Genomic DNA, 13,399 nt, shown 5'->3' with positions numbered 1-13,399 from the left:
AATAAATAAACAAGGCGTTTCAACGTTAGGAGTCCTGTCTTCACGGAGCTGTGGGAGGATTGATTTCATCACCTTTGGAAACACCTGTGTTTTCCAAAACTCTGTATCCAGGAGACCGAGCAGGCAGGCAGTGGGAATCTCTGTGTGTGCATGGCACCTAGAAGGCGGTGGATCAATGAATAATGAATGAAGATGAAAGGGTGCGTGGGTAGGGATAGATCAGTGATGGCGAAACTGTTCTGAATGCAGCTTCTGGGTTCTGGTTTTGCTCGACTGGAATGTGGTTTTCTTTTCATTCGCGCTTTCTTTTCCAGGCGCAAGATGAAAGTCCAGAGCTCGAGAGATAGACAGACAGAACCACCTTCATTATTAGTCCCTGCTGGAGAATGTTTTTGGTGCCTCAGCCTGCTAGTATGAATCTGTGGGGAACCCAGCGTGCCTTAGAAAGTGTCTGTGATGAAAAATCAGTAACAGCAACTACCTGTTTAAAAGAAGGAAGTGGAGGTCGTAGGTGTCAGGTTTCAATCGAATATTTTTGCAAGAATTCTACAGAGGTTCTTATCTTGGTTTCTTATTCACTGATTGTTTTACTTCCAATAAGTTGTCAACAAAATTGTATTAGTAACACTTAGTCGTTACATGAGGTTATAATATTCACCCTGGGAGCTGGCAAGATGGCCTAGCAGCAGATTCAGCGCCTGCAGCCGAAGCCTGACGCGCTGGGTTTGATCCTGAGAATCTCTGAAAATGTGGAAGGGAGAGAACCAGCTCAGCAGAGTCGCTCTTTAACTTGTACGTGCACGCCATGCACACTTGCCTCTGAGTCGTTCCGCACATACACACGATAACAATAACCGCATCAGCGACAATAATAAATGTATCTTTAAAAAGTCATTCTGAACTTCGTCCTCTGACCACAGGCTAACAGAATAACAAAAGTTCAGGTTCCAAAGCTTCAGGAACTGAGTAGTGATGGCCAGTAAGTTTTTCCTGCGGTGGCTTGTTCTGGCAAGTTGATGGAGTACTCCCTCTGTGATGGATGTAAATGGTTACACGGCTACTCATTTTCTGTTTCTGTTTTACAGGGGAAAATGGTGAAAGGAATGGGAGGAGCCATGGATTTAGTGTCCAGTTCCAAAACCAAGGTGGTGGTCACCATGGAGCATTCTGCAAAGGTAACACGCTGTTTCCTCACAGTTCCGAAGACTCGCAGGCCACTGAGCTGCAGTGCGCCCTCCGTTTAGCTGGGTTTTTAGTTTTCTCTGGCTTACTGAAGGTGATGGCCCTTACGTTTTAGTGGGAAAGAACAAAGGAAGATAGTAATTCATTACCTGGCCAGATGCTTGTTCAACTTTGAGGGAATCCAAGTATCAGGGAATTCTTTGAACATTTTTCTCGTGTGTGCATGCAAAGTAAAAGCTTTAATTAACAGTCTCTGAGGTCAGTGAGAAGGTGTTGAGGCAGGTGTATGGTTCCTGATCTTAGGCAGTTATAGTTGTTGCTCACCGTGTCCTCATGAGGAGCCCAATAGAATGTCGGTCTAACAGCAGTGCTTTCCAAGTGTGGGCAGAACATACGAGGGAATGATGACCATGGTGATAGCCAGCATCCTCACTCTGGAAAGCATGTCTTTAACAAATTATCAAATAGTTATGGAGTGCCTCCTAGATGCTGGGTGATCACAGCTTGGAATTGGCAGTGATCCCCACATACGCCAAAACCACCAATCTAAGGGAGTTCGTTTTTAGTCTTCCTTCCCCTTTCTTCCTATATATAATAAAAACAGCTAACATTTATTGAGCTTTAACTGCATGCTAGTCATTTCGGTGTGTTGGTGTGCGCATGCCCATGAAGCTGATAATAGGTCCCTTATTTTTTTTTATTACATTTATTTATTTTTTTTATTCCTTGTGTGTTTGTGTGTCCATGCATGCACACTTGCATCCACTTGCCACGACGTGTAGATGGAGGCGAGAAGCCAACTCGCAGGCATTGCTTTAGGTTCTGGTGATTAAGTTCAGCCTGTGAGCCTTGAAAGCAACCGTCTTTACCCACTGGCCCATCTCTGGGGCCTCTGATAATAGTTTTTCCCTTCCTCCCTCACTCTTTCCCTTTCTCCCTCCTGTTTGTGTTTTGGTTTTGGAAGCACAGCTTTAAAGTAGTGAGGTCCTTCACGGCAGGGCCTAGTCTTCTAACAAATTGAGTTGTTATTACTCTTTGCTTACCTCTTAACCTCTTTCCTGCCCCCAACCCATTGATCTGAGGATTTGTGAAGTCACTATCGGGCGTTCACTTGGTTTGGCCTGAGGTTTTGCTTTGTTAATCCCGTGAGGCTCACTAATCTGAGTAGAATGGTGGTGTGCACGCCGGGCCTCATTTAGTGACGCACCACCCGATAAGGGCGTGGCGCTGGATTTGCACTTCACTTGCCGGCTGGGGGAGTTCTTTTGCTGATGTGTGCTGCTGTGCACGCTGCCCTCGTGAAAACTGCCCTGCATGTAAATTTGCACATTGTTTGTGTAAACAGTGAGCAGTGGGGCATGAAGGTGGGATAATAGAAATGGAATCAACACAGGTGACTTCCGCGAGATGCCTTGCACGGCATCGAAAATGCTCATTCCAGAGGCGGAAGAACGCCAAGTGTCAAATCCAATCTACGTCCTCTCTGGAATGTAACGCCTATTTGAAGGAAACTCTGTCCAGCTTCCCTTTGGTTCTTACTTTAATGTTGATGCATAGGCAATGGAGTCTGCCTTATTGTGCCTTATTTTTATGTTATGCATTCATTTCAAAACATTAAGCCTGTGTTTGGCAAATTTGCTCTCTCTCTCTTTTTTCCCCCTCACCAAAGTCGTTTCTTCTCCTCAGCTGGAATTTCTGATAGAGGGAAATAAATGGTACTTCTGACTTGTAGCTGGCTGAATCCCCATTAAAGCTTGCCGCAGAAGCCAGATCGTGTGTTTTCCCTTCCCCCTTTCTTCTTTTCTCAGTGAGAAATGGGGTTGTTTCACACTTGAATTGGAGTGTTTTCCACAGATACTTTCATTCGAACAAAACAACAGAAAAATCTACTTGTGATTATTTTTTTTCTTCAAAAACATCGGAGGGAAGGGTTTCTTTGTTAGACAGTTTCATTCTGTAATCCAGGCTTCTCTGGAATTTACCCTGTAGCCAAAGCTGGTTTCATACTCATGGAGATCTTCCTGCCTTGGAGTACTGAGACTACAGGCATGAGCCACTGTACACAGGTGTGATTATAATAATCATAAGGGACTCTCCACACATAAGAGATAACCTCCAAATACTAACTAATAGAGGGAGCATCTGTCCTTGTGTGTCACCTGTGGTCCTGGGTGTATGATTCTATTGGGGTTTCTACTCTGGGCTAACTGTGAATGGTACTGTGTGCACCTCACCACTTTCTCCCTGAATCCTTTACTTGAGTGAAGGCTGGAAAAGGTTAAGTAGGGGTTTCCCATCCCTGCAGCTAGCCACCCGTCCTTCCAGGCAGCCAAGTGAACTAACCCCCGCAGGTGTATGGATTCAGGGTGCAGAGCTCACAAAGGGATTCCAACATGAGAGAAAGGCGTGATCTCGTGTTCTCTGTTCTTGTGTGGAGCTTTTGTTTCCACCAGGGTCTGGACCACACTGGGTTTTCGGGTGTGGCTTTTCTTTTCACTTGCTCACCTGTAGGGTTATGGTGCATCGGTCCATTGACCGACCTTTAAAGCCTGTTTTTATTGTTTTAATAAGAGCGAAGGAACCGTGGCAAAACTGGCTGCCTGCTGCGGCTGCTCCTGAGTAACTTCTTGTCCTCTGGCAACCTCTGGAGCCAACAGCAGGTGCGAGCAGCAGACTGGGGTGCGGTGTTGGTTGAGGCTGAGATGCAGTGGTGTCTCCCTATATAGATGGTGCTTTCGTGCTGTCCTTCCATCTTTCTTCATTTTTGAAAGGAGAATATGTTTTAAGAATTAGCTCGTGGAGAATCCCTTACAAGCACACATTTCTTCTTTTCATCTTAACCTAGTTCATTTTCTGCCTCTTAAAACTGGAGAGAGAAGCGGGGAGAGTTAGCTGGGGGTGTGCCTAGCATTGCACAGACTTAGTCTCACTTTCTCAGAGACCCTCTGAATGCCCCCAGAATGGGGGCAAGCCACTGCAGGAAGGTGGCAGGGCAGGGAGTTTGATTCCATCCGTGCCAGCCCATGTCTGTCTTTCTCTCACAGGCAGCCTGCCCACAGCCCTGCCTCTGCCCTGTCTTACCCAGATTCACCCTTTCAGGTTTCAGAGAGACTCCTTTGCATCCCTTTTCTCTGGCCATAGCTCCCTTTGCTTTGGTGGGAAAGCCATCAATAAAGAGTTTGAAAGAAAACAACCTGAGAAAGCGATTTCTCCAGTTTTATTTCCTCAGGTTTTGTGTTACCGTCTTTCCCCACTGGATACTTATTAGCCTGGGGGCAGTTTTTGTAACTTCTTCTGTATGCCACTATACTGGGATCAGTGCTACTTGAACATTTGTGATTTCTGGAATGCTTAAGTTATAATTTTAAAGATACATCCAGTTATGGTATGCTGCCCTTGTCTTCACTCTTTCTTTTTGCTAAAGGCTTTAAAAGTTGGGCTGAGTTACATCGCTTGTATCCACAGATATCTGGTTCCTGCCCACTTTGTGAGTTCCCAACAGGACATGGAGCTCCACCTCTGATTCTCCGGGTCTTACATCTTCTCTGCCATTCTTGGGTACTAGTTAAAACGTTGTTTGTTGTGCCAACCATTGTGTTTCACTCAGTGGTTTCTGAAAGCCTTTGTCTCCAACTGGAATTCTCTGGTGAGCTGTAGAATTGCTTTTCTAATTCCTATTAGAGGACTCTTCCTGGATGTCCCAGAGCCCCCTCAACCCACAATATACTCACAAATGAAATTATCTCCATTTTCCCTTAAATAGCCTTATCCTCTTTCTGGCCCAGCTAGGGAAATGATAATCTCTCTACCCCTCACCCCTACCTGAATGATCACCATGGTCCTCACCCCTACCTGAACCATTGCCATGGTCCTCACCCTTACCTGAACCATTGCCATGGTCCTCACCCCTACTTGAACCATCGCCATGGTCCTTGCCCCTACCTGAACCATCACCATGGTCCTCACTCCTACCTGAAACATCACCATGGTCCTCACCCCTACCTGAACCATCACCATGGTGTCTTTCAGCTTGCACTCTCTCTGTGTAATCGTGGATCTGTAGTGTTCCAGAGTCCCCTGTCAAAGTGTCCTAAACGTCCTCCAACCGTTTGAGACCCTCCTTGTAATCAAGCACACGGACCAGAGTTCCTCTTTAACATCTTGATTCAGTCAGCACTGCCTGGGTTTCCTTAGCCTACCTGCCTTTTGCAATCACTGCCACCACTCCCTCTCACTTGGCTCCAACCTGTGCTACGCCTGTCTTGAAAGTTTGGAACACTGCAAGCACAATCCTGCCTCCTGGCCTTTGCCCTTGGTATTCTCTCTGCTTTGAATGCTCTCCCCGAGATCACCCTGGCGGCTCACTCCCACACTTCATTCAGGTTCAAGGGACCAGAGAGGCTTTCTTTCCCCGCCTTTCTGCAGGCCTTTTCACTCTCTGCATTAGAAGGTGAGAGGCTCCATAGGAGCAAGGACTCTGTGTGCTATGAGCATGGTGTGCAATGATGCCATTCTGTTAGAGACAGAAACTATTAGTCAAGCCTGACAATTCGTGTCGGATGGTCTCTGTGGATCATGACCATTTCAGCACATAGCATTCTCCTAGCCCTTCCCTGTTGCCCATGTTGATTGTTCCCATTCCATCGCTGCAGACCGACCTCCACAGCTAGACAAACCACACTCCATAGAAATGAAATATTCCAGTTAAAGTGGAGAGCGAGCCCGAGCCCAGAATCTGTGTCGCCTTCTTCTAAACCCCCTTCGACCTTGCAGAACTTTTCTGATAATGCCATCTCTGCTAACAGCATGCACCAAGTGTTTCGTTCTCAATAACAAATGCTGAAATCCATTTCCAGGGGTGGAATGGGGTTGGGGGGGCAGAGTACTTTAATTGTACTTAATATTGACTGTAAACAAGCAAAGGCAGAACATCTTTTTTGAGAACACAAAAGAAAGCCCTGTTTCTAGGGAAGGTTTATATTTTGTTTTTATTACAGCAAGATATTTGGGTTCTGAAGGAATAAGTAGAGTCATGGTTGTGTCGTTATGAAGTTGAAACTAAGTCTTCGGGAGTGATTTTTCCGATTTAGTCTAATCTCCCTGGTAGCAAAGTCTTGTGTAGAGATTTTGATACTTATTTTATCTTTTTCTTACTTACCCCCCTTGAAGTTTATTAATCTCATTTGTTTTAGACAATGTGTTACTAAAAGCAGCAGATGTGAAAGATTTCTGAGGTCACTTTTGGCAACACTGAAAAGTACTCCCAGTTAGTAAAGTATCCCCTTGTTAATTCATAATTTATGAGAGTTTCTGCTTGTGTCTGTAGCATCATGAAGAACTTGTCACTTTGTCTAGTCTGATTGCTAATAAGTCTATATAGTTTGAAAGAAAAACAGTCTACATTTGATGGAGGAAGGTCATTGGTTAATTATGATAAAGAAACTGCTTGGCCCTCATAGGTTAAAACAGAGGTGGGAGGAGTAAACAGAACAGAATGCTGGGAGGAAGAGGAAGTGAGCTCAGAGGCCATGCTCCCCTCTCCTGAGCAGATGCAATAAAACTCCGACCCAGGATGGACGTAGGCTAGAATCTTCCGGGTAAGCGCATCTTGGGGTGCTACACACATTATTAGAAATGGGCTAGTCCAGGTGCGAGAGTTAGCCTAGAAGAGGCTAGATATAATGGGCCAAGCAGTGTTTAAAAGAATACAGTTTGTGTGTTGTTATTTTGGGGTATAAGCTAGCCAAGCGGCCAGGAGCCGGGCTGTGGGAAGAGGCCCGCAGCTCCAACAACATACATTTTTTAAAAAATGAAATTCTAAGGGGTTTGAGGTATAGCCTTGCAGTAAAATGTACACTTAGCACCATAAAAAATAAAACCAAGACCATAGACATTCTTACATGGTTTTGCCCTTTTATTTCTCCCTTGGGATAGAAATCCTTGAGAAAACAAACAAACAAAAAAGCTTTCAATGAGGGAAAAAACAGACACGACACAATCCAACATCCAGTCAAGCTTTGAAATATGTCTTAGGGAATTTAATTAAGCTAATATTTTAAACTATAGAAGTCTGAGTTTGTCAGTGAAACCCTCTACTGTTTTTTTTTTAAAGAAAAAGGAAAAAGTAATACTAATAAAAATGGAGTTAGCACTGCAATTTGTGAGTGGGGAGAATTTTTCCAACTTATTCCTAAACTCTGCTATCCAGATGCTAACAGTCACAGGATTTGGCCTTTACAGAGATAGTGTAAGTCTGGCCATGGTGATGATCCCGTTGAAGAAAGGGGACTTCTGTCCTAAGACCTCAACCCTGACACTTATTCACAGGGACATGGCTTGCCATATCCATTGTCTCAGTGGGCTACTCACTCCTTTGAGAGTGTCCCTGTTGCCACAAACTGTTACTTCATCGACAGATAAAGATTGATAATAACAGCAAAATTATCTGTGCCAGCTGTTTCCACCGGTTCTCTGCAGACTGTTAGGATCCACTGAGGAGATACGGGAAAGGCCAAAATGTCCTATGAGGATAAACTTGGTGAGAGCAAGTTGTTTCTGGCCTTTCTTGTCTGGTATTTGGTGTACCTGATTTTCTTTGTTTAGCCAATCCATTTTTATTATGCCCCATATCAGTCACCATGGTGACCTGACAGTCATGTGATCAGTAACACAAACAGCATTCCCCAATGAAGTGCATGTATGTGTAGAAAATAATCCTCTTGCTTTCTTCATCATGGTGAGGGGTGGCCAGGGAGAAGGCACTAACAAGCTGACTAACAGGCTTCTGTGATGCTGTGTTCAGGCTAAAGAGAGATCTGATATTGGATTCCTTGTACTAAAGACTAAATATTGGAGAATATTTAACTTCTAATATTAAACCTTGAGCACTGTGGGAGGTTATGACAAGCTTTGGCAACCAGGAAGGAGCAAGGGGAAGGTGCAGAAACTAGTTTCATTTCTCCCTTTGAAGTTCTGTGCTTCACACTACAGGCCTGATATGTCTTTGCCCCATCCTTTTGCTGTTCTCCTCAAATCTTGTGACCCCCTTTCAATCACTTCTGTTAGATGAACTTTTGTTGAGCTCAGAGATACTGGAACTGTGCAAGTATATTCCTGAGAGCCAGAAAGACGCCCCAGGCAGTCCACAGGTACTTAGTCACATGGTATTTTATAACTCCAATTCAGTCAGAGGTCTCTGAATCAGGTTGTAATATCCAGACAGCATGTATGGGTCACTGAGGTTTGCTTAGCGCTCTTCTCATCCCTGTAGATGCAGAGATGAATGGTGTCAGCCTTGAGCAAGCTCAGAAGCTATTAGGAATTGATAGGAGATGAACAGCATACCATGGGGAGTGGGAGGAAGGAAACGTAGAGCATCCAAAAAGACCATAATACTTGGGAGGTCCCTAGGGCACTGGAGTGGACACTGTGTCAGGGTTATTGTTCTGAAAACTAGAAAGGCTATGGCCGTTTGAATCTGAGGTGATGGGATGTAATTTGGTGTGTTTTCCCAGTAGCTGGTAGCTTGAGAACCATCAATTCCTAGAACATTCTGTTGTATGAAAAGAATGAGCCGATTACGTGAGATTAAGTGCACTTTGGCATCCTAAAATGCACTGTTATATTAGCAAGAAATATTATCATTTAATCAGAGTTGTTCATTACTGCAAAATGTGGTTCTAGGATTTCATATACAAATCTAAAGACTTAAATAGATCTCAAGGAAGCAAGTACCAGAAAGTTCTGAGGCCCAGGTTATTGAAAACTAAAATTGTAAAGTACCTAAGGTATTGAAGAGGAGAAAGACGTAAGGGAAATAGTTGGAAGTAATGGAGTTTGGGAATTAATAAAGGTTATGATGAAGTCTAGTGAAATCAAGAGCCCTTAGTATTAGGCGAAACTCTTTCTGAAGTCCTGCTGGGTTGTTCAGGTCAGCACTGAGTTCCTTGCTCCAGTGATCCTTCTTGCTTCAGCTTCCTACGGCCTTGGGCCTGAAGGCATGGACCACTCACCTAGCTTAAAACGTTTTAACTCTTGTATTTTGTATCCATGCTTCTGCCTTTTCTGAACTGCCTTTTGGAGAACATGAAAAAGAATCAGAATGATGAGGATGAACTCCAAATCCCGGGTTCTGTTTTTCAGCATCAGTTCAAGCCCTCCTAGTTCAGCGCACCTTCAACACAATCAGTGAGTTCTTTAGGATCAGGAAAGCAGATCAAGGCAATAGGAGATTAGCAACCCAGAGAATTGAAAGTCCAAACAAACACCTCCAGGTTCCTATTAAACGAGAATCCTGATCTCCAGACTTCTCTAATGTTTTGCATGCTATCCCGACCGTCTCTGTTCGAATTTATTTTTAACCGTTCAGAATCAGCAATTGTTCCTGCTTTGTGACTCACCAGTGTATGCAGTTGCCATGCTCCACTGATGCACAGCCCAGCGTGCTTAGGGAGTGTGTTAAACTGGGAGTCAGTCATGGTTGGGCTTGAGAGCTGACCTATTGCTGCATTGCAGTTGTGACTTTTTTTCATCTTTTTGCATTATATTTTTTCTCTGTCCTTGATCTCTGTTATATCTTGGAGCTAAATGTGAATGGATTCACCTAGCTGTGTTGTTCTAACTGCACACATACACCAGGGGCTGCTTTCCTAGGCGAGCCTTACAGTTTGTCCCCAAATAGGTACCATTTTTCATTGGGTTCTGCGGGTCTCAGGAAATTAATTTAGGCCATTTTTTTTTTTGTCTATTTCTGTGTCAGACTTCATGTAGGGACTTACAAGCTCATAATGAAATTATTGGTAGGTTATATGAATTTTAATTATAAATTGTATAAACAATTGCAGTTAACATTTATTCTTACTAATGTTGGATGGCTGGATTTCGTTTAAATCTAATAATACTGTAACATGAGGCTGGCAAGAAAGTATGAACACACTGATCTGACACAGATAACGTGAAGGATCAGGTTTTGTTCAAAAGTTTTTTTGGTGCGAAGTCCACACCTTTCCTATCTATGCTATGTTATTCATGTAGAAAATAGTTTATAGAGGTCTCTGTTGATAGGGCACCATTAACACTGTCAGTTGAAAGTCATCATTTCTCCTGAAACAAAGTTGCTTGTTCATTAAAATCCCCAAGGCTGCCCTTCACTCCGAGTGCGGCTCTTTCTCAAATAATGAGAACCAAGTGAGGTCCCAGCAGGAAGTGGCCCTCAGAGGCCTATGGACTTCTCACTTTGTGTGAAGTCACAATGCGTTGTGTCATGTCTTATCTGAGCTGTATTAAATGTAAGAAAACCTGACGGCTATAGAAGTCCAGTGTTTGTCCCCTAATTTCAGCTGTTAAATTTAGCTTCCGTGACATGCAGGATGTGAAATCTCACACGGGAGGTGATAGCGGAAGAGAAGTGAAGGCGAGGTTCTCGGTCTACATCTGTAAATATTTTCTCACATAGCAAATCTAGAAACAACTTGGTTTTGAAGGCGTAATATTTAGCTACTTAATATGTAGTCAACACTAATTTTGACTAAGTTAAGGCTATAGAGTTTGTCTTTTAAAAAAACAATCCATCCATCCATCCATCCATCCATCATTCACCCATCCATCATCCATCCATCCATCCATCCATCATCCATCCATCATTCACCCATTTATAGTCCATCCATCCATCATTCATCCATTTATCCATCCATCATCCATCCTTTCATCCGGCATCCATCCATCCACCCACCCACCCACCCATCCATCCATCCATCCATCTATTCAGAAACCTTAGAAAACCTCTTATGCCTTACACTGCTTTACATGTACCGAAACCTTTTTAACTACAGGTGCATTGCAAGGTTGACAAGTTACTACAAAGAGTAAAATCGTAATTAGATCCTGTTAACTGAAATTCATTGCCTCTAAACATGTAGTTGGTTTGACACCAGTCTGGGGAGATATCTGAGCGAATTCTTAGATGGATGTTTGAGCAAGCAAAACAGGCAGATGGCTGATGATGGTAGTGACATCATTGTATTTGGTGTGTTTAGATCCAAAAGAAAGCAGGGACATTTTAATGTTTTCAAGACAAGACCTGCAGTGTGCTAGGCCAGCCTTCAACCTCAAAGGAGATGTTTATTATGTTCCCAGTGCTTTATAGTATTAATAAAAGGGAGTTGAATCATCACTGGAAGAAGTCAGAGCTGATATTTCAGCTGGGCTTCTCAGAAGCATCTGGGAAACCATTTCTATGTTTGGGGTTAGGATGGGTCTGGGGAAGGGAGTTACTGGGTAAAACCTGACTTTTACTCAGTCTCTCTTCTGTTTTATGTTTGAAGAAAGGGAATTGTGAGTAAAAGAAATGTCAACAAGAGAAAGTTCATTTAAACTAGGTTATGTGTTTTATTAATAAGCAAACTAGAGCTCCATCTCAAGGAACAAATATGGTCACAAGAGAAAGAGAATATAGCATACTGGCCAAGCAGTGGTCTGTTTTGCATGGGCATTAGGTAAGAGTAAAATCAATTCTGATGGTTGAAATTAGCAACAAATTGTGACTGGGAGGACTGAAAATGATGGTGGGGACTTTGGGGCTGCAAATGGAACTTGTAAGAGAGTTAAGTGCTCATGTGCCATAAAAAATAAGTGAGTAGATAATCTCTAAATTGATAGCAAGGGATAAATAGCATGCTAAATATAATGTTTTCAATGTAGGAGAAAATGCATGAAAATATGGAAGAAAATTGAGGTGTTTTCCTATTGAAAATGGAAGCAAGGCATTGCTATTTTCTGTGCATCTGTTACTTTTTTAACAAGTAAGATTAAGTCTGTTTGAGAAGGAGACTGGGTTTCAGGTTCCTTTTCCATGTATACTTCCTACTCTTGGCAAGTAAGTACAGATGTTTTTTAAGGGGCCATTCTTTGGGAGAGAAAAATGAGAATATGAGAGTTGGAACTGCACATTAGGGAGTACAAGAACTGAGGCTTGGGAGTACTCACATGTGGAACAGGGCTCCCCAATAAATCTCTTATGCATTTGGTTACTTGTAGGGGTCCTTCCTGTATTATTCCAGGCGTGGAAACTGACTTGAGAGAGAGGAGAGCTTGACTTTGCAAAGGCTTAGAAATAGTCTATACTTAAAAGTCAATGTCTCTGATCATTTCTGGTTTTCCCATAGTCACACCGATTCTAAGCAGGACTTACCCTCTGAATAGTATTGTTGATGTTTTCTTGTTGTTCTTTAAAACAGGGAAATGCACATAAGATCATGGAGAAGTGTACGTTACCGCTGACGGGCAAGCAATGTGTCAACCGCATCATCACAGAAAAGGTAAAGGACCTTCCTGCGTCTGGTTCCTCGCACATCAGCTCCCTCCTTATTTTATTTAGAGGCACAAGTGAGGCTTTTTAACAATTACAGTCTAAAACCATCTTACATCAGTAGCTGGAAGATTTAGTTTGCGGAAGGGGGGAATGGGAAAATGAATGTCTCTAAATGTAGGCTTGCTTATAATACAATTCTCAGGAATTGTACACACGAAGTGGAACTCTTATCCTGCGTAGCTTTCAGTTCGCTCCAGACAGACGAGAGCTTTATTGGTCCTTAAATTTGGATGCTTAAGATAGGAAGATGTGTGGTATATGTAAAGTTTGGAGTGTACCTTACCTTTCCTCTCTTTCTTTCTTGTCTGACGAAAATCACAAGAATAAACTGTTGGGTTTTTATTTTAGGAAATTCACCCACAACTGAGTTTGAGTCACTTGGGTATAAGTTGCAGGATAGAACCACAATGGCTCAAGACATACATCCTGTTTCTTCCATGGTTTCTGGCCTTTCTCTGACATACCCACCACTTCCATGCCTCTGTATTTTGTTTCATAAATGGAAACCTTTGGCCAGTTATACAGTTAAAGACTGCTCGTTTCGGAGAAGTATTCCAGACAGCTGTCCACAGCCAGGTTCTTCTCCCAGATTGGAACTTGGGATGTGAGAATGGCATGGGCCCTGTAAATCATCTGGGAAGGAGTTTTTCTTGATGAAGCCATGGGACAGAATTGCCTGTTTGGGTTTTCTCCCCCTTCTCAGTGATGCCGCCAGAGCTGTATGACAGTCGTATGTTACAGTGTCTGGATCCCTAGCTTCTTTACAGGTTGGGAAGAAACATCCCAAGGCATGCTCTATAGTAGGTTACATATATAACACTCCCCAGAAGCTGCGCTTTCAAAGGAAGG

General features: G+C 43.2%; 1 protein-coding gene across 1 annotated transcript in view; it reads left to right on the top strand.

Annotated features, from left to right (window-relative positions):
* The window catches only part of LOC121444552 (succinyl-CoA:3-ketoacid coenzyme A transferase 1, mitochondrial), a 118,060-nt gene that overhangs the window by 92,847 nt on the left and 11,814 nt on the right, over positions 1-13,399 (top strand). The window contains exons 14-15 of the mRNA XM_041646379.1: positions 1,086-1,175; positions 12,417-12,497. Of these exons, the coding sequence (XP_041502313.1) occupies positions 1,086-1,175; positions 12,417-12,497 (171 nt within the window). The remainder of the gene's footprint in view (positions 1-1,085; positions 1,176-12,416; positions 12,498-13,399) is intronic.

The sequence above is a fragment of the Microtus oregoni genome, unplaced genomic scaffold (assembly GCF_018167655.1).
Source record: "Microtus oregoni isolate MIOR12 unplaced genomic scaffold, Mior012 000132F_ref0000261, whole genome shotgun sequence".
Classification (NCBI taxonomy): domain Eukaryota; kingdom Metazoa; phylum Chordata; class Mammalia; order Rodentia; family Cricetidae; genus Microtus; species Microtus oregoni.
This window is presented reverse-complemented; position numbering and strand designations above follow the sequence as displayed.